Source organism: Gigantopelta aegis, chromosome 7 (genome assembly GCF_016097555.1).
Source record: "Gigantopelta aegis isolate Gae_Host chromosome 7, Gae_host_genome, whole genome shotgun sequence".
In the NCBI taxonomy this organism is placed as follows: Eukaryota; Metazoa; Mollusca; class Gastropoda; order Neomphalida; family Peltospiridae; genus Gigantopelta; species Gigantopelta aegis.
The window spans coordinates 12,277,989-12,300,999 of record NC_054705.1 but is presented as its reverse complement, the minus strand read 5'-3'; the positions used below and the strand labels follow the sequence as shown (position 1 = coordinate 12,300,999).

Genomic DNA, 23,011 nt, shown 5'->3' with positions numbered 1-23,011 from the left:
GTGCGTATGAATCATCGGGATTAGAGGAAGGAAGGAATGTTTTATTTAACGACGCACTCAACACATTTTATTTACGGTTATATGGCATCAGACATATGGTTAAGAACCACACATATATTGAGAGAGGAAACCCGCTGTCGCCACTTCATGAGCTACTCTTTTCGATAAACAGCAAGGGATCTTTTATATGCACCATCCCACAGACAGGATAGCACATAAAATGGTGTACTGCCTGGAATGTCGGGACAGAGAAGTCACAGGTTTATACAAACCCTGCACAAAATGTTTAAATAGAGAGTAACTAGTCAATAACGTCGGGTATCTGCTTTATTCTGTGCTGGTAAGAATGGGAAATTCTGCGAGGCTCTCATTCGGCCTTAACAGGATAAAGCCGATATCCGACGTCATTAATTAGTTATTATCTTTATCTTGCAGACCATAAAAATTAAGGGGAAAAGCTATTATTTCTGTTATTTCAGCCACATTGTACCTAGAGGTCAAATGAGCGATTCTGTAACGTAGCTGTGCGTGTGACTTCACAAGAGTGACGTCAAAAGTCATATCCTGCTAGTAGCATAGCAGTATATGACTTTGTTTTATCCGTCACCATATTCTGTCAATAGAAACCGTGGATGCAGAATAAAAATATATCTACACTAAACGTTAAAAAATAAAGATGACATTTTTATTCTTACGTGATACTATTCTAGTATTATTCTAGATAATTTTCAGTATGTACAATAAGCAGTTGCAGTCGGGGGAAAATTCAGCAACTTATGTCACTGTTCAAGAAAAGTAACTCATGGTCATTTTCGTTTTAGCATTTTTTTTCTTTTTTTTAGGTAAAACTAAAATAGGCTTTATTAAAAAAGAAAACATATGGAAAGTCATCTACCGATATTTAACTAAACCTTGGTCAAACATTTCTTTTGTATGGTTATAATTTTACTTTCATATAAAATTAACCGTTAAAGAGAGAGAGCTAGAAATGACATGCTTGAGAGAAGATGAGCGTAGACTCATGCGAGACCACTTACAGCAGCTATAGATGGTTTAGCGCAATCGCCCGCCGGTGGGTGTGTGACGTCAGCACCAAGGAATATAATAGGCTCCTTAAAGACTTGCGGACTGAAAGTAGAATGCAGAGTATTGATTCAAACATGACCAGGTACGAGCACAAGATAACGAGCACAAGATATCACAATGCTATGGGATTGGACAGGGTAAAGAAGGAAGTGAGACCATGCCTTGTAGAGCTGTAAACAAAAAACAAACATTAGTAAGAAGGCAAAGAGAGGGGCTGAAAGATCAGATCTCATGCCATGCTGTATAAGATGAAATTTAAATAAGTTGTAGAAAATAAACCAGTTGATTAATTGTAATTGATGCACCGTCGGGAATGGTCAATTTTATGGCGATGTAGATTGGTTTTCCAATTACTAACTAATAAAGTACAGAATTTTTTTTTTTAATATGCAGTAGATAGTCAAATGTGTGCTTAGGGAGTATATATATAAAAATATACATTCTTAAACACTGGTTGATGTTCAATGCAAGTCAATTTGTACCTCAGATTTGAGAGAACATGGTCCTGATTAAAACAGGTCATTTGGGTATTAGTTTTTGGAGAATAATGAAATAGCTTGTTTATAAAGATGCTTGTTTAATGTAAGATGTTTATTTATATTATGATTATCTGTCAAGTAATACGTATATGTCTTAGGATTGGTGTAACCCGGACTTGATATCGTTTTTGTGGGGGGTTTTGTGGTGTTTTTTACACATGTTAACAGGCAAATATAAAACGAAGTGAGTAAAATAAAGGTCTCTATGGCCCCACCTCTGATAAGTATTCAACGCACGACTAAAAACAATCAAGTGAGACTAGAATTTGTTAAATATTTTTAATAAAAGTTCAACACAATAAACACAACACCTATCTACATCCCAGCTTATTGTTAGTAAAAAGCCGAGCATCATCTGCAGATTCCATTGTGCGAAGACCAGGAGGGGGCAAGGGGTGGGTTAGGTCTGGATTCACGAGGATGCGGGCTTGGGGGGGGGGGGGAGGGGGGGGGAAGACTTACTGCCGCCACCGAGGGTCTCCGGCGTTCACTTCCCTGCGGGTGCGTCACGCTAGCACCAACAAATATCACAGGCTCAAGGAAGATTCTCGGCCTGCAAAATCATTCTTCGTCACCAGCACACACATATATACATACAATACTGATCAAATTACATTTGTGTTTTAATCAGTTACAGGGCAAAACCATTCTTCGTTACCAGCACACACACGCATACACACATACATTGCTAATCAAATTAAATTACTGTTTTAATCAATTATGGGACAAAATCATTCTTTGTTACCAGCACACACACACATACATTGCTAATCAAATTATGTCACTGTTTTAATCAGTTATGGGACAAAATCATTCTTCGTTACCAGCACACACACGCATACATTGCTAATCAAATTACATCACTGTTTTAACCAGTTATAGGACAAAATCATTCTTAGTCACCAGCACACACACACATACATGGCTAATCAAATTAAATCACTGTTTTAACCAGTTATAGGACCACATCATTCTTCGTCACCAGCACACAAAAATACACTGGTAATTAAATGACATCACTGTTTTAATCAGTTATAGGACAAAATTCTTCTTCTTCAATAGCACACACATATGTACATATGTTAATAAACCAGTTATGGGATTAACGTGCAACAATATCATTATTCATCACCAGCATACACATTGGAGGTAACATAATTAAGTTTTGGTTTTGGGGTCTTCTGCATTTTCCCCTAATGCATACGCATCAGCACTCAGGGATTTATCCAGAATCATTAGTTAGGGTCCCATGTCTAGACTCTAATGGGATCGGGAAAATTAGCACGATTTAGTCGTAAGTGGGATGTTTTTATGGCCATCGAATGATGCAAGGCACCATGGTTAAATTAATTTATTAGAACAGACGTAATTACAACAATATTCACACATCAAATTAGGAATCCTCAGTGCTACTTGTTTTAGTGATGGGGGCCAATGTTTGGCACCACAAAAAGCCTGAACAAATCCCTGTCACTCTTAAGATCAGTTTTGCTATAGCCGTTAGCTTTTAACATTGGACAGCAGAGTGGTGGGGAAAATAGATGGACGCTTTACTTCAGATGAATCTGTGACTGTAATAAAATGTTTGTAGCCTAACAATCATTTACAATATATATTGAAAGAAAGAAGTGTTTTATTTAACGACGCACTCAACACATTTTATTTAAGATTATATGGCGTCGGACATATGGTCAAGGACCACACATACTGAGAGGAAACCCGCTGTCACCACTTCATTGGTTACTCTTTTCGATTAGCAGCAAGGGATCTTTTATATGCACCATCCCACAGACAGGATAGCATAGACCACGGCCTTCGATATACCAGTCGTGGTTCACTAGCTGGAAGGAGAAATAGCCAAAATGGCCGATCCAAGAGGGATCGATCCTAGACCGACTGTGCATCAAGCGAGGGTTTTACCACTGGGTTACGTCCTGCCCCCTTGAATGCCAAGATAAACCACACATTAATGATAACTCACCGTATACTTGGTAGGAGAATGCTGTTGATGCCGCCCAGTTTGACGTTGATTTTCAAACAGAGGTTGGACAAAGTCTGTGGAGAGGTTTTGTTCACGTTCTTCTGTTGTACGCACTGCGTGGCCAAGCCAAACAGTATGTCACCCACCCGCTTCACCTCGGCTGTAAGAACAATATGTTAATTAAAACTTTACTTCAGTTCAATTCACTTGTAAACACACTTTTAAATCTCTTCATCTCTTGAAGAAAGGTTTTTAAAATCAACTCATATACGACAGGTTACATGGATGATTATAGTCATAAATTGACTGAAGTCCTAATCAAACTTATATCCAAACTTTTATTATTACATACATGAGAATGTTTGGATACAGCAAGTATTCAGAGTACTGCTCAATCAATATTTCATTTCAACTAATTTCCAATTAAGGTTCAAGCACCCTGTCCTGGGCGCACACACCTCAGCTATCTGGGCTGTCTGTCCAGGACAGTCGGTTAGTTATTAGACGTTAGTGGTTAGTGAGAGAGAAGATGATGTAGTGGTCTTACACCTACCCATCGATTCTTTAATACTCGCTCTGGATGGGAGTTGGTATCGGGCTGCGAACCCAGTACCTACTAGCCTTATGTGCAAAGGCTTAACCACAACACCACCAATGCCGGTTAATGCAATAAATGTCCTGATAATTTTCATTTTGTTTTACAGTTACTGCCCTTGAATAAATTCCCTTGCAAGTTAAACTTGATTTGGTTATAAATCTGTTAAAAATGGGTAAATCCACATGGAAGTCAAACTTGATCTGTTAATATCCGTGATAAAGCTATATACAGAATTTCAGCTCAATCTGAGAAATTATAAAACTGTGGGACAGATGGATGGATGGATGGATGGATGAAACGAAGCCTATAGTCGGGGCTTAAAGTTTAACAATATTTTGACAGATTATAGTAAAAGAACTGCGTTTTAAAATTTGTCAAAGCATATGAAATGCAGTAACCATAACCAATTTCAAAACATTCATATCCATAACCACCTGTAGTCTGGTTTGCTTTTGTTACACACCCTCAAATAATTGGGTTTTTTGGCAGAAAGCCTGATGATAGTCATTTCCTGTTGGACCAGTAGGGAACTAAAAATGTATTGGCATTAAAAAAAGAAAGAAAGAAATGTTTTATTTAACGACCACACAGATATTGAGAGGGGAACCCCGCTGTCGCCACTTCATGGGCTACTCGTTTCAATTAGCAGCAAGGGATCTTTAATATGCATCATCCCACAGACAGGATAACGCATACCACGGCCTTTGATATACCAGTTGTGGTGCACTGGCTAGAGCGAGAAATAGCCCAATGGGTTTTAGCATTGTGACCTGTTATTACATAGACATATCACATCACAACCTAACCTTATTCATTACTCCTCTAAATGAAACAAACTATTCTAAAAAGATAAACAGGCTAACACCAGTAAATTCAACAAAACACCTTAAAAGTCCTATCTAACAAATACTGCCATTTTATTACCATAGACTGGCGTTTTCCCGGGTAGCACCACACAGATGAGCTGCAGTCCGACGTAGGTGTTCTTCAGGTAGCGGAACATTGGCTCCACCTGGTCGGGGCCCGTCGCGTACTTACAGAAACACGGCTGGCCCATGATTGGCATGCCTGCGTCGTTCGAAATACGCTGCAGCTGCTGAGTAAAGTTCCTGAAGGAAGGAAAGAGATGTTTATTTAAAGACGCATGCAATACATTTTATTTTCGGTTATATATAGCGTTGGACATATGGTTAAGAACCACACAGATATTGAGAGAGGAAACCCGCCAGTCGCCATTTCATGGGCTACTCTTTTCGATTAGCAGCAAGGGATCTTTTATATGCACCATCCCACAGACAGGATAGTACATACCACGGCCTTTGTTATACCAGTTGTGATGCACTGGCTGGAACGAGAAACAGCCCAATAGGCCGACAGACGGGAATTGATCCTAGATCGATCACGCATCAGGTGAGCAGCGTACCACTGTAAATTTAACTGCAGCAAACAGTAACAGTACCCATGTCATTTGCCCCAATGCCCTAAAAATTATTTTGCATGTTACTAATTGGCCATCATACTCGAACAGAGTTTCTACCAGAGGGTAAAACAGGTATGGCCCCAGTTAATTTTTTAACAAAATTAATTGCTCTATCATTACTGTATGATTTGCTTAACCCAAACTCAAATGACCGTGTCCTGTAATTGGCCAAATTCAAGTTCTGCGATTAGAAAAGGAAATATATTATTAACGAAAATTAAGTTGGTGTTCAATATATGGCTATTTTGATAGAGGCTACTCCTATAGGGTTGAAAATTAACATTAAATTTATGGTCTCCAGCAGGGCAAGTTGACAAAAAATCGTACTGGTTTGTCGCATTCGATTCAGTTTCTTTTTCAGTTTCTTTTTCGACAGGTACCATACACCCCAGACCCTAAAATCAATAGTCAGTCACCCGACGGCTATCTTTGTAAAATTCATAGTCCCCCATAGCCAAAAAAAGGTTGCCATCGGTGACCAGGAGACTGTTAAATTTCAAACCAGCTCCTACCGAAAAAGATCATACATTTCTAATTTACTTTATGGTAATGTCATAGTCATAAGATATTAAACAAACTTCCATTTGGTATCATGTTTATGTCCCAAGTGTAATAATTTTTAATTGTTATGATCCTTAGACAATGAAAATTATTTCACAAAATGAAATGATAGGAACTATTTATTACTCATAACTGATTATAATTTAGATCACTGATTTTGTTCGGTTGAACCTCCAATAAGGTTTAAGTACCTCAATAGACGATGTCATCGTATCATGTCGACCGGCCTCGATGGCATCGTGGTTAGGTCATTGGTCTACAGGCTGGTAGGTACTGGGTTCAGATCCCAGTCCAGGCATGGGATTTTTAATCCAGATACAGACTCCAAACCCTGAGTGAGTGCTCCGCAAGGCTCAATGGGTAGGTGTAAACCACTTGCACCGACCAGTGATCCATAACTGGTTCAACAAAGGCCATGGTTTGTGCTATCCTGTCTGTGGGAAGCGCAAATAAAAGATCCTTTGCTGCCTGTCATAAAAGAGTAGCCCATGTGTCAGAATGACCATATGTTTGACGTCCAATAGCCGATGATAAGATAAAAAATCAATGTGCTCTAGTGGCGTCATTAAATAAAACTAATTTTACTTTACTTTCGTATCACGTCGAAGAGTTATGCCTGCCTTGACATTCTAGTGGGACGTATCACTTTGATATGAACAAAGGTATTTTTAACCTTATAGGTAATAAACTATATGTATACGTTTATATATATTACCATAGAAAAACAACCAGTACATTTCTAATTGCCGTTCTCATAGAACTATGTGCATTCTACTTTCTGTTCTCATAGAACTGTACATGTATTCTACTTGCCGTTCTATAGAACTGTATGTGTATTTTACTTACCGTTCTATAGAACTAAGCAAGTTCTACTTACTGTTCTATAGAACTATGTGTATCTTACTTACCGTTCTATAGAACTCAGTGTGTATCCTACTTACCGTTCTATAGAACTGTACATATATTCTACTTACTGTTCTCATAGAATTGTACGTGTATTCTACTTACCGTAAGGCATCTTCGCGGACCGTTCTCTGAGGGGCGAAGCAGGCAATGGCCCACACTTTGATCTCAATCCCCTGGTAGAACTGTTTACCACGCATGTCCCACACTCCCTGGTTGGGGACTGCCTGGGCTTTTGTCTATTAAAAAACAATTGGAACTTAATGTTAAAAACTTACAGACTTTAAATATACACACACATATATATATATATAATTTTAACATTTACTACAGATTTTCATCTATGAAACAGCAAAGGTATAAAACAAATTGTTGAAATTTTATAAAACTTTGATACACAACAAACTTTTAAACATTCTAAGATCTGAACCTTTGCTATTAAAACCGCATATTCAGCATTTCTTGCACAAAGATAGAACCAAAAGTACACACATCACCACTATTACAAAAGATGTAGCCCTTAAAAGTTGTCCATGTTGTTTTCCATAAAAAAATATTAACTACTAAAATCTCGAATTTGTTTACACTATACATATATAGATATTTATCAAACATATTTGCTATTAATTTATGTCCAAGAATAATATATATATATATATATTTATATATCTTTTAACATTTTTTTTTTTTTATATATTGTTAACAACTCTATTAAGACCAAATTGAAACAATGCTTAAATATATTACTGAATCAAACATCGTAACAAATTTTAAATATAACCAAAATAGTATAATTAAAGAGGCAATTGCAACCTGTAATTGTTAAAGTATGAAAAGAATAATACATCATATGCAATTTGATAACTACACATGGCTTCTTGATTCAAATATTGTTTTTGTTTTTGGGGTTTTTTTTAAATAAATTTTATTATCCCCAGACAAATGACAATGTCAGGGTTACATCCGGGAATAATAATAACATTACATATCTCAGTTATTTCTTATACAATTCAGATTAAACAAAGGAAATACAAAGATTTTGTAAATAGGTATTTTGCCAACAGTGAATCATAACACACTATTTCTAAACTTTGCAAAATTACATACGTATCATAGCAACGATCGCCCTGTGGCTTTATCACGTAACCTTTAAAACTTAGTGAAATCATCCCAGTCAACTGTACAACATTCTGCATGCATGGGTTTCTTGTACTCTTTCATCAATATGAACAAAGTATGAACACATAACCAACATCACTCAATACATTGCATCGTAAACAGACAACCATTAAACTAGCATCACAGAATACAGCAAGGATTGGATTTCCAGTCTGCACATGTTGGGATATTGGTATATATGTTTATCAAGTTAAAACTAAGGAAGGACATGTTTTATTTAACGACAAACTCAACACATCGTATTTACGGTTATATGGCATTGGACAAATGGTTAAGGACCACATAGATAGTGAGAGGAAACCCGCTGTCGCCACTTCATGGGCTACTCTTTTCGATTAACAGCAAGGGATCTTTTATATGCACCATCCCACAGACAGGATAACACATACCACGGCCTTTGATATACCAGTCATGGTGCACTGGCTGGAGCAAGAAATAGCCCAATGGGCCCACCGACAAACCTAAGGAAAGGACAATAAGTATTGACACATCAGCACTTTTTATGACAGGGACTGGAATTTTAATTTTTGGGGGGAACTGCAAGTGTTGGCTTTGGTTTAATAAACGAAATTAGGGCACAAACACAAGTTGGAGAGGTACCAAGATAAACGTTTCTTTCAAAAGAGGGCACAAAGCAACTTACTTTCTATGAAGTTTTTTCGGGCAATAATGCTTATATAATGTATGTTCACAATGGTGTATTATGTTAGTGCCAACGAGAACCCATTCTATTGGCAATCTTCATTTGAAGTTGGGCAATTTAACATGGATTTCAATGGCAGATGACAACTGTGTAGTCAGACGTAAACAGTAAAGGTATGTAACTGACGGCTAGGGTAAGAGTCACTTGCCACTATGAACTTTGTCATTTGTGAATGACTTCGTTCAGTTCTTAATTCTTGTTAAATGATCACAGGTCAGATTCATTATGAAGCTGGCCTTCGAGAATTTTTATAAAATCCACTAGACATGGGATCAGTGGTTTAAAAATTTCACTAGCCATGATTGAAAACTCACCAGCCCTACTTTACTTTAATACAATTTTACTAAATAATAAGCAGATATAAAAAAAACAATAGTAGTTATTTATTAGTCCAACAATGTAAATCACTAGCCATGGGAGTGGTGCTACCATAATCTAGAAGCCCTGTGAACATAAACTTTTCTTCAATCTTCAGAATGTTTTGTTAAATGATTGCTAGTCTTGTTTATTGTAAGCATAAAAACTATCATATACACTGTCAAACTATCAATGATTTGTGCTTTGTTATAATACTGAACTTATTATTTGAATAACCTTTGCAAAACCAACAATTATCTGTGCTTTGTTGTAATACAAACCTGTTGTCAGCATAACTGCGTAAAAACTATCATGTCTGTACTTTGTTATAATAATAATGAACATGTTATCTGCATAACACAATAAAACAGTCTGTGCTTTGTTATAATAATAAACCTGTTATCTGCATAACACTAAAACAGTCTGTGCTTTGTTATAATAATGAACATGTTATCTGCATAACACTAAAACAGTCTGTGCTTTGTTATAATAATGAACATGTTATCTGCATAACACTGTAAAACAGTCTGTGCTTTGTTATAATAATGAACATGTTATCTGCATAACACTAAAACAGTCTGTGCTTTGTTATAATAATGAACATGTTATCTGCATAACACTATAAAACAGCCTGTGCTTTGTTATAATAATAAACCTGTTATCTGCATAACACTATAAAACAGCCTGTGCTTTGTTATAATAATAAACCTGTTATCTGCATAACACTGTAAAACAGTCTGTGCTTTGTTATAATAATGAACATGTTATCTGCATAACACTGTAAACTACCAACAGTACATTCTTTTATAGTCAACATATTAATATTGAGTTATCTTGTTTAACACTGTAAACTACTCAATTCTTTATTTAACTTTGAGCTGTTACAAACACTATTATTTGTTAAACAAAATAAATTAACTTTATATTATTTGTTATATAATAACAGTCAACCTATTAATATTCAGTTATTTGCATAGCACTACAGACTACCTACCAACAATATATTCTTTATTGTAATAGTCAATTTATTAATATATACTACCAATAACAATATATTCTGTTATAACAGTCAATTTATTAATATTTAAAAACTGGCTGGATTTGAACCTACTGCACCGATTCGCTTGGCAGCCCGCGACCATAACCACCCAGCCATTAGGACCCTATTAATCGTAGTTAAGAATGTGTGTTTTCAAACACTCGGTTCGTAAGTTTGATATTCACTTATCTACATAATATAAAAAAACTACCAAACAGAAAATTCTTCGTTATAAAGTTAAACCTATTAATATTCAATTATCTGCACAACACTGTAAAATAGTAGTCTTTGCTTGGTTATTAATTGTCTGTTATCGGCATAACATTGTAAAGTACCAACACTATATTCTTTGTTATAATTGTCTTTTATTTGCATAGCATTGTAAAGTACCAACACTATCTTCTTTGTTATAATCGTCTTTTATCTGCATAACATTGTAAAGTACCAACACTATATTCTTTGTTATAATGTTCAGTCAAACCTATTAATATTCAGTTATCTGCATAACACTGTAAAATCTACCAAACAGTCTGTGCTTTGTTATAATAGTCTGTTATATGCTTAACATTTTAAACTACTAACACCATATTCTGTTGTAAGTCAAACCTATTAATATCCAATTATTAGCATAACACTGTAAAATCTACCAAACAGTCTGTGCTTTGTTATAATAGTCTGTTATCTGCATAACCTTGCAAGCTTTAATATAATTATCAACCTATTAATATTCAATTATCTGCATAACACTGTAACACTACCAACACTATATGCTTTGTTATAAGTGTCAAAACTATTAATATTAAATTATGACACTGTAAAAACTACCAAACAGTCTGTGCTTTGTTAATAATATCACCAGCCAAGCATTGCTCGACAGCAATGAAAAACATCTTAAAAACCCGTGAAAAAAACCACCATTCTAGAGTGTGTCGACAATAACCAGTTGGTGAGGACCCGGCCCGATAGTTTTGCGAGAGGGTACCAGTGCATCATGGGGTGGTGTAGCGTCTTACCCTTCCTCCGTATTGCAGTTTGGGTGGTGCCAGCACTCGTCCGTGGACCTCCACCATTATGGGGTTTATACTGATGCCGAACGTTTGCAGGTATGGATCCGCATTGAAATTAGCTTTCCTCACCTGGTCAACAAGATGGGGTTACCATGGTTACAAAACGTGAAACAGACGGGACAGACGGACACACAGACAGGGCATGCCGGTAGCCAGTGTCAGCGACTCTTATGTCGAATTGGGGAAATAATACTAGTCGGCTTTCTGTGTCGGAGGTTGGTACAGAATTCAGTGAAGAATTTTTACAAATTGAATTTGTCTTTAGTTATTTATAATTTTATCTTCACATTCCTTTATCTTTCCATTCATTAATTCTAAAAATGTATTTTCATTAATGATTTTATAAGAGTAATTATTAAAACATGTATATATTGCTAATATATATATATATATATATATGTCTTTTCAAAAATTTCAAACAGCATACTGTTTTTCGAAACATGTTTAACTTACACAAAATAATACTGCTGATAACTTAACTACATTTGGCATATGAGAGTTAACCAATATTATTTACACTTATTCCGACCAACTGAAAAACACAACACAAATAAAGCAGACTGATAAATTTCCCCGTTTCGATGTAGAGCATGAGACAATTCCACGAAATACCTTCATAATATAAATTCATATATATATATATATATATAAAAACATGAACAAACAGGTAATAAAAACAATTTGCCAACCTTGCCACCATACTGCAACTTGGGAGCAGGCAGTATACGACCCTTGACCTCGGTCATGTCATACGAGACCATAATACCGAAGGTTTGCAGGTAGGGGTCATTGTTGAAGTCGGCCTTTTGTACCTGGAGAGCAGTCAGCAGAATTGGCACATGTGGGCAGAAGACCTGACCGTTATCACGTACCTTGGGGGCAGCCGCTAATTAGTAACACTATCGTAACCACCCTAGCCGTTAGTATTACAATTTAATGTTACGGGTAAAATAAAAATAAAAATTAATAAATTTTTTAAAATTAAGTAAAATAAAAATTAAAATAATTTAAGTTTATAAAAATATAATTTTATTGAGATTCATTTTTGTTTATTTGGACGTATTAACATGCTTATTGTTCAGAAAAAAATAATTAGTTAAAAATGTAACATTGACATAAATTTACAAAAATATAGTTTTATTGGTATCAATTTTGTAGGTATTATACTATTAACATGATTATATTCAGAGGATTCAACAACAAACAAATTAGTTTAAAAAAGTAATATTACACAAGTTTACTTAGAGAATAACTAACGAGCTACGAGGAATTTTGAATTATCTGTCCTGAGTGAATGAATGTTGTAAACCCGAGCCTTTGGCGAGGGTTTTACAACATTCATTCACGAGGGACAGATAATTCATAACTCCTCGTAGCGAGTTGGTTATTCTCTTTATTACCCATTGTCAATTTTAACTGATTTTTAATGTAAAAATATTCCTCTGCAGTCTACAACAAAGCCATCAGCTATTACGTCATATAATCTTACGCGCATTACATGACATAATGTAAGTGACATTATAGCATAACGGCGTTCTTGTTACAGCCAAATATTTACAGTACAAAATAATACAACTGTATTTGCATTTGAAAATAATTATTTTTATATATTACTAACGCCGCTGCTTATTAACCTTTAGACAACTGGATTAATTTTTAAACAAAATCCACGTTGAGTGGGTACAAGTTTATAATTTTTACTCACATATATTCACTTAAATGTTTTATAAATACATGAAATAAAGTTCATATATGAATCGGTAAGTATTATTTTCGTGTCTTTTTTTGTAATTTTTATTATTTTAGATCGGCTAATGGTGATTAAAATTAGGCAAAAAAAATCGGAAAAGTTGCATTTACTTACGGGCATTTGTGGCCAGCTGTCCAGTATTTATGTCCATTATTCCCGATAACAGTGGTTTTCTGACCAGAATTTTTTTTTAAAACCCGAACTAAGATTCATATTGCAATATTTGGTAATTTTCGTTGTTGGTAAAACGATCAAATTTATTATCAAATTAGCTGTCAAAATCAGCTATCGATCCCTGAAAATGACTGCGACATGCCGCCATTGTTGTCAAGCGAAAATACTTGCCGAAAACCACTTTTTTAACTCAAAATTTCAAGGTATTTTCAATTGAAAAAATCAAAACAAAAGCCACCATTTTGAAAAAAAAATCTTTTTTCTTTAATTATATTTCCGTTTCCGGTGAGTGTCGTGTGCACAACGGCGGGAAATATGAATTAGGGAATGCACTGTATACAGTGTACAGTATATCGACTGACGTGACGTCGGGCGAGACATCTCGCCTGCAGTAGTCAGAAGGTTAAACTATACCATTTCATGTTTACGAAACAAATGAGTCTATTTGTTTTTGTAAATCTTTGTAGATCGTATAACGTATGTGTAATCTGACTCATGAATGGAAACATTATATGAATGAAAGTGAAGTTCCGGCCAAACATCATGATTTTTAAGCCAGCCAATCAGTGGCTGTAGCAGCAATCTGCACACCGTGCAGAGATTGAAAAAATATTACCCTGTATATTTGAGCCCATATGGGTAATAAATAATTATACTTTTACTGGTATTAATGTTTTGTTTTGTTTGGTAGGTATTAACATGCTTATGTCCCGAGGGTTCAAACATGCTTACTGTGGGAACAGCTTCCGATTAAAATCAGGGATTGTATCCATAGTAAGAGGGAGAGGAAAAGGGGTGAAACTCAATGGGTGGAAATTTGCAATACTTTTAACCTATTAGTAAATTTAATTAAGTCAAACAATAAACTGAGGTCACTAATTAGGTGTTTAAAGGAACAGACCCTAGTTTTTAAACACTAAGTCATATTTTTCACCTAGACTAGTTTGGTTAATTTACAAACCTGTAAAAAATTTCGATACAACAAGCGTCTGTGATGTTGAAATACCCTTAAAAATAAACTAAAACATGACTCCATAACCATTAGTTCTTAGACACACGTGCGTTTTTAAAAATATGAAAAAAGAAACATTTTGTGGTATTAGAAACACCAGGATAGCCAGAAACACTTCGGTTGTACGAAAATGGATAATGTAAACAATAAAATATAAGTAATGTTTGATTTCACTGATCATAAACAGCTCCGATAGCGAAACATGTGCCTTAGTTTAAAAAGTATGGTCTGTTCCTTTACAATTTGGGCAGATATTTATTTTGTCACCAATATAACCAACATAGGTGTGAGTACTATTACACAATATGGTATTAAAAAACAAATTAGTTTTAAAAATGTAATATTACATTTACAGTAACATAGTTTTGTTGATCTATGGTGTTTATTTTTTTTATTTGATATAGTTAACTACTACTAATACTATCAATATATAATTGAAAAACATTTAGTAGACAAATGTAACATTGTACTAGTAATAATTCCATTTCTAAATCTATAATTTAAAATGTCTCAAAAACGACAAAATTATTTCTTGAAAATCAAAATTATTAAAGTCAAAGGTTATATTAAAGTTTTAAATAGTTAAATTAATGTAGATAAAAAGAGTTTCATGTTTGTTACAATACACATTAAAAAATATTAATAATAAACTATTTTAGAGTATTCTTGCTACAGCTTAACAGCATATGTAATTAACATTTTGTAAAACTATGTTAACTACTTTTAAGAGTGTTTCTGCTATATTTTGACATTATTTTTAATAAACATACTGAGAAACTATGTTAACCACTTTTTACAGTGTTTTTGCTACAGCTTAACAGCATTTGTAGTTAATATTTTATGAAAATATGTTAACTGCTTTTAGAGATTCTTGCTACAGCTTAATATCATTTGTAATTAACATTTTATGAAAGTACTTTTAAATTATTCTTGCTACAGCTTCCCCCAAAGTATCAAACATAACCAGCCATGCCACATTCTCTGCACAATCTGATGCCTGTTAAGACCAGGCTAATTTGATTGGTTCATTCATGAAGCCTCTCCTCCAATCACATTGCTCCAGGTACCGACTGCCTTCCGACAATTTCAAACTACTTGCATCACTCACAAAATCAATTTGAAATTTTTTTTAATTTTTTTTTCATCCACAAAAAATTCAAACTGCTTTTCAGTCTTCTTTTTTTTTTACAAATGTTTGTGAAAAAATATGATACAAGCAAATTCAAATTGCTTTTCATGATTTTTTTTTTTTTTCATGGTTGTGAAAAATATGGTATGTGCATTTTTAAAAAACATTTTGGCCAGTTTTATTAAAAAAAACATTGAAACTAAAGAACAAGAAACAAGATTTATAGAATAATACTTCCAAAGGATTGTAAGATCAAAATCTGTATCTAAAATATTAGTGCCACCATCACCATTTTTTTCACATATTTTTTTCTTAATAATTATATAAAGTTCATTTAATATATTTGACCTAACTGAAATGGCTAAATTATACGAAAGTAACTTTTCCGAAAAAGGTATATTTTAATACCTATTATTTAACTCTATAGACAATTTTACACTTCACAGCCATTTCTTAATTAGGTCAAACAATCAACAGGGTTAAACAAAGCTGTCTATACAGATTCAGGGCTGAATATTGTATCACATGCTTTACAAATTTACTAATATTTAAAATTTCCCTCTTGGATGTTTATATTTAACATTATCAACATAATTTTAAAACTGTTTAAAACGTTATCAATTTGCCTTTCCAGGCTTTCTTGGCTTTAAAAGTACTTCGTCCTCAAAAAGAAGGTTGTTTGTCCAAGAAAAATGATAATAATCTGTGTTAATCTACCCCCACCCCCATTAATACAACAAAATATTAAATTTACAAGTGTGTACTTAAGACTTAACATACAAGATGATTACGAGTCTGCCAATTAAATATACAATAGATATGAGAGTCACGTGAGTATGCAGTAAAGCTTCACTGTAAGGACTGTTTGTGTATAGAGAGCTAAATACGACCACAGTAATCCCCTTCATAGTCCATTCCTTAACATGGCGAGAGGGCTTGTATGTCTCAGTGTCCCAGAGAGCTATGCCAGCAGGAGCTCTGGCTTCAGTTAGGGACACCCAAGCTGGACTGGTCAATGGGTAGAGGCTAGACTGATATGGACTAAGGGTGAGGTAACCCTAACAGAAACCTCGAGTGCTGAAGTCAGAGGTATTGGGCCGCACAGGGCACTCTAACAGACCACAATACCATGCATCAACAGCTATTATGACTACATTTCTGGACACCACAGTAATTAGTTTCAACTAGAACTGTTGAACTAACACTTTATAGCACATTCAAATACGGTTGCCAACACTCAACAACTTACGTAAAGAAAGAGAATGTGTACACATGGATGTGCATAGACTAATATTTCAAACAAAAAATGGTTAAGTAGTTTACAAAAATACCAATCAATTTATTCTGAGGGCGAAGCACTTCTAAACTTCTTTTTTTTCATATAAAATTAACTACTTTATTAACACTATTTTTCATCCCCATTAAATTTTAGATGTTGCCTAGCAGTTTGTAAATATTTGTTGAACCCTGTTTGTTTTTTCGTCGAGGGATGCAAGTCTCTCTCGGGCCACAAAGCTGATGAAATGAATTTCATGCATTTGCGGAACAATGAGGTAAGCTTCACTTGTAACAGCACTTTAATCTTTATGATTATGCAGAGACAAGGCCATTCACACACTCATTCAAGAAAATAAAAACATCAAATATTAGACATTAATATCAAAACATTATCAAGACTCACGCTGAAAACAATTTTGTTTTAGCCAATAGTCTGATAGCAGGATCTTTTGCCAGAGGGTATAGAGGGTAAAATTGCGTTCCAAAAAACCTTCGAACTTAATGATTTGGGTTTTTGTTTGTTTTTTAAAGATAGATGATGGTAAGAGATGTGCCGTTTAAAATTTGTCAAAGCACCTGAATGAATGTTTAATGACACCCCAGCATAAAAAATACATTGGCTATTGGGTGTCAAACCGAGATAAATTCTCAAAGCACATGAAATGCAGTGCCCAAATTCAAACATTTCAAACCTGTAACCACCTAGTAAGAATGCTTGTGATGTTTTGTATTCATTGCGTACAACCCTCAATTTATTTTCTGGTAGAAAGCCCGCATAGATAGAAGAATTCCTTAAAAATTATTTAAAAGTGGCCAATTTAAAGAAAGTTTTAATTAGCTAAATACTAAATGCTGTAGCCATTTTTGTATAAAAATTAGCAAATGGCTAAATTGGCAATGTACAGGGTGAGTCTTGAATACATATTACAGCACTAACTAAAATAAAAAGGTGATTGTCTTGCAAATTGTAAAAAGATATAGCGTTACCCTTGCTCTATAATATATTAATTTTGACAATAGCTGTTTAACAAAAGTTGATGACAAAAAGGAGATCCAAATGCAATTGAGAGAAGAAAAAAAAACTTTAATTTTACTATCTCTAGATAATACGTTTTTAAACATTTTACTTTATGCATTGAAGACTCGACAGAGTAAAATAGAATTACATGTAATTATCGTATTTATCTGAAAAATATTAGAGAACCACCTTTCAATAAAAAAAATTTACTTTTCAATGTTACCAATTATAGTTTTAAAAAAACTGTCATAAATTCTCATTGACAATGATCAAATTCTCTTATGGTACTTTTTTTTTTGATATTTATTAAATTTAGTCTTGATCATTTCCAATTTAAAATGAAATCTCGGAGTAAAAGTTTCAAACTTACCAAGCTGTTGATTTCTTTTTCTCTGTCCGGAGCTGATCGGGCAGTTGCCTAAAATTTGAAAAATAAATAAATTGAAGTTCCCTAATTTTCCTGACAGTGAATAAACAGGAAACTTATCTCAAAATAACAATAAAATATTGGCCTCCGTATTAGAAATCTGTAACTACTTTGTTCATGTCATATGCTGGATCATCTAAAGGCAATCGAACTTGTATGGGCAGTAAAAGTTTGTTTGCGTTTCTTTTGTTTAAGAACACAATTAGAGCACATTCGTCAATTCATCATCGGCTACTGGATGTCAAACATACAGTAATTCTGACACGTAGTCATCAGAGGAAAGCTGCTACATTTTTCTATTAGTAGCAAGGGATCTTTTATATGCACTTTCCAAGACAGGAAAGCACATATCACGGCCTTAGACTAGTTGTGGTGCGCTAGTTGGAACAAGAGAAGAAAAAACAATCAGTTAAATTATATGTGCAGTAAGGTTCCCTATCACACCATCATTTGGTGGCAATACATAAAGCGACAAAATGCTGGATTCAAATTTTGAATTCTGAAATCGTAGCACATTGTAAGGTTCTTGTGATAGCCCAGAATATTGTATGTCCACCAAGCAAACGTTGCATGACCACTTTCATTTTGAAGAGATGGTTGTTAAGTGGACAGAGCCTATAATTTGAGCAAGCTGTTGTTAAATTTGCTTTATATAATTTACAATATACAGCAGAAAGCTAATTTGAAAAGAATTATGTGTAATGGATCCTTAATTTACAGGGGGATTTTGGCTAAGAAATCAGAATGTGTCTAACATTGTTCTGAGCCATGGCTAAATGGTTAGCTATATTTTATGCTTAGCTTGAACACTACTACAGATATATTAAACAAACTCGAATACATATTAATGTGCTCATTTGTGTGAAATAGTAAAATTACATTTTAAAAATTGTTTATATATATAAATATTTCAACAGAAAAGCAATTTTATACAGTTCCGTCATTTTCAATTTCATACATATACTGCTTAAATAAATGTTGTTAAAATGTATATTTAACATTATAACAATTACATAATCAAATGAACAAAAAAAGAAAAGTAGGATCACCAAATAAGCACTGTATTATTTGTGTTAAATAAAATGCACAAGTTACGATGACAATATCATAACAATGTATTAACATAGTCAAATTGACGAACACTTTCTTTGAAAACCCCAAATCACAAACAATACATTTCCTTCAACGAACTTCGCATTTACTATAAATTATATATAAGGCCTAAAACAATTTTTTTTTTAAATTGTGTTTCCAGTTTCCCCGACTTACCCTAATTTTATGAAGAAAAAAATCATTAAAATCATGATCCCTGATTTTTTGCAATCAGCAAACTAGATTCAGAACACCATGGCCAATTATAGTTTCTCGGTTTGATTTGATTTAAAAAAAAAAATTAAAAAAAATAAAAAAAATAAAAAAAAAAAGTTCCTACCTACCCTAAAGCTCATTAACTTCAAAACAAAGGTTTGGGTTGGACAAAATAGTTTTATATCTTATGCTGAACGTCAAATAAATGTAATGATCATATTTAAAAAGCAACTCTGGAAAAGTAACAAATACAAGGCTTTATATTTGTTATATTCAGGTAATATATCACACATAATTACATTCAATAATTACATTCAATATGTTGACATTTAATTCTATGATTGCTAATAACTCAATGCTACACATTTCACAGCAAAAACACATGAGGCAAGCACCTTTCTACGTAATAATGTACACAACTTGTTTCTACGTAATAATGTTTGCAACACACAACTGTAGCACTACACACTCAACACCACAATCCACTGGCTAACACACGCCTACAACACACTGCAAGAAACTGTTGTAAAACAAGACTATATCGGCATTCCTCGAATATCTCAAAAACTAATTTGCACATTTTTTGGAGGGCCAAGTGCTCCACAGTAATTTACATAAAGATGAATAAATCAAATGAAGCCAATATTTCACTTGCTTACAAATGAATGTGATAGACTTGTAAAACAAGACTATATGATCAGTGTTGCCTGATTATTTCTTGAGGGGTGGCGGATTCCACAGAGCCATTTGCACAAACATGAGTGGATCAGATGACGTTAATAGTCAAGTAGTTAATCTACAGTTAACTTAAGCGTAGAATGTGTATTATATTTTCATGTTTTATTCAATAAACAAACATGTAGTATCAGAGATATGCATATTACAACAATTTCTCTTATTCAATGATCTAATGAAAACACTCAATGCCTGTCCTCAACTAAACGGTTCTACGCCACACACACAAGAAAGCAACATACCAAGTCAATTGTTTTTTTCACCTCCAATTATGCTCAAAAGACGTGGAAAATAAAGTGGAACTGAATTTACCAAATGGTGTGCCAAGCTCAAGTAGGTTGTTGCTATGCACAGCATTTCACCAAGGCTAAGGGGACGAATCCCGCATGCCAAGAACGAAAGCAAGATGTATTCACTTGCTTCCTTCAGTTTCACACAAAATAATAGATGTACAGAAAATTCTGTATCTATGAACAATTGCTCTACATTTTGTTTTTGTTTGTGTGTTTTTTTGTGGAGGGGGGTTTTGTTGGGGGATTGGGTTTTTAAAAGTTTTTGTATGCACAATGGCTTTCTGGGTTAAACAGTTAAGGTACCCTCACAATTGAACAGATTTCAAAAAAGAAAATCTATAATATAATATGCAAGGTCTTTTTTAGCAGTTTGCGACCGTTGTGATAACTTTATCTATTCTTATTTGTACCACAGGTATCCCAAAACAATAACGTCAGATATGTTATAGTAGTGTTATATATGTAACTATGGTATTTGTATGAGGGGTTTCTGGTTGAGGGTACGTGTGATTTGTACAGCCTTCTTTATACTTGCTCAGTGTCACTCTTCACAAGGATCGTTTTGCACTTAGGTCCAGTCGACTAACATACACACATTGTGCTAAATATTGCGTACGAAGACAAATTCCATAAATATAATGGAAGTGGAAGCTGCCATCTTCAAAAGTTTGTTTTATTTAACGACGCCACTAGAGCACATTGATTTTTTATCTTATCATCCGCTATTAGACGTCAAACATATGGTCATTCTGACACAGTTTTTTAGAGGAAACCCGCTGTTTCCACATAGGCTACTCTTTTATGACAGGCAGCAAGGGATCTTTTATTTGCGCTTCCCACAGGCAGGATAGCACAAACCACGGCCTTTGTTTCAACCAGTTATGGATCACTGGTCGGTGCAAGTGGTTTACACCTACCCATTGAGCCTTGCGGAGCACTCACTCAGGGTTTGGAGTCTGTATCTGGATTAAAAATCCCATGCCTCGACTGGGATCCAAACCCAGTACCTACCAGCCTGTAGACAGATAGCCTAACCACGACGCCACCGAGGCCGGTTAGCTGCCATCTTTCTCATAAATGTTACTTAGCACAGGTTACATCTAGTGGAAATAGAATTTGGTTGTTAATATAAAAAATTTCAATGAAGAATTTATAATGGGTCGTCTTTTATTTCGCAGAGCGACATACATTTTGCTTTCGTGACCTCTTGGGCATGCAGGGGCAGACAACTTACAAAGGGAGGTAACAACAGTGATTGCCTCATGTGCATGCTGTAGATAAACAAGAACTTATTTGAGAAACCTTGATCATGGTCGACGTCTGCAGATCTGTCAGTTTCTTGATGCACCGCTGCCCACCAACAATATTGCAAACCTGCAACAAAATAGAGACAGTGTTGTAGGTTTTACACAGAGAGCAGCTGATACAACAGATATAACCATTTTACTTTTTAAAAGATACAACAGAAATAACCAATTTACATTTTAAAAGATCATGTACTATAACAGTTATTTTCAGTAAACTTGACATATACTACCCATCTTTCACTTGGGATATACCAAATTGTTTTTATAAGAAACAATTTGTGCACATCTTACACTGTAGCAATACGTGATCAATGAAACAATGCAGATTGGACATTCCATGCGTTATCCTAGTAATGCATGGAACAAGTTTACATCAGATTTACTTGCGTGTAATCATATTGTTTAATGTCCGCAATGATATAATGATATCTCATGACACATGCAGTTTCAGCTGACTGTGAAGTGTGAACGATATTCACACTGGCAGCTTGGGATAGCCTACTCGTCTTTCGATCCTCAACTAGTATTTGTATTGAAATTTACACACATTGTCGGTCAGGTTTCATTACTTTGGTTTAAAGACTTTACGAAGTTAGAATAACAAGCTACCAATCTTTCAGACTTTATTAAAATATTCAAAGAATTACACTGGATTCTGGACGACACCGTTTCTTGTTACCTGTCACAAGATTGCTATTACACTTATTGAATATTTGGTATTATTATTATATCTGAGATGTCAAATAGATTTTTTAAACATTTGTTCAAATCAGAAGATAGAAAATGGCTTAGCCAAAATTTTAGCCACTTGCAAATTTTATTAGCCATTTTTCGTACAAATTAGCTAATGACTAATTTGGCTACAGACAGCACAAGACCTGGACTACAATTAGATACGTCATCCTTCAGATCTATGCAATAAATGCAGTTGCTTTACTTTGTATGTTTTTCTAAATATCTCTAGCACAAGCTGAGTACTATATAATACTTTTTTTTGCGTGGAATTTATTTTCGGGTTTTTCGCGTGTGAATGAAATTTGTGAAAATATATTCCACACGAAAATAAACTTTTTATAAAGGCCGACCA

The 23,011-nt window shown here is 34.4% G+C and overlaps 1 protein-coding gene across 7 annotated transcripts in view; it reads right to left on the bottom strand.

Moving 5' to 3' along the window:
• Nucleotides 1–23,011, bottom strand: part of LOC121377110 (protein argonaute-2-like) — a 64,319-nt gene that overhangs the window by 14,696 nt on the left and 26,612 nt on the right. For 4 of the 7 annotated variants that reach the window (XM_041504994.1, XM_041504993.1, XM_041504988.1 and 1 more), the window contains 7 exons: nucleotides 21,920–21,991; nucleotides 18,225–18,272; nucleotides 11,440–11,562; nucleotides 7,254–7,387; nucleotides 5,129–5,313; nucleotides 3,607–3,766; nucleotides 1,038–1,128 (listed from right to left, as the gene is read on the bottom strand). In XM_041504994.1, the coding sequence (XP_041360928.1) occupies nucleotides 1,038–1,128; nucleotides 3,607–3,766; nucleotides 5,129–5,313; nucleotides 7,254–7,387; nucleotides 11,440–11,562; nucleotides 18,225–18,272; nucleotides 21,920–21,991 (813 nt within the window). Of the gene's footprint in view, nucleotides 1–1,037; nucleotides 1,129–3,606; nucleotides 3,767–5,128; nucleotides 5,314–7,253; nucleotides 7,388–11,439; nucleotides 11,563–12,182; nucleotides 12,306–18,224; nucleotides 18,273–21,919; nucleotides 21,992–23,011 lie in introns of all 7 variants that reach the window. The other 3 variants (XM_041504987.1, XM_041504989.1, XM_041504992.1) reach the window with 1 other exon arrangement.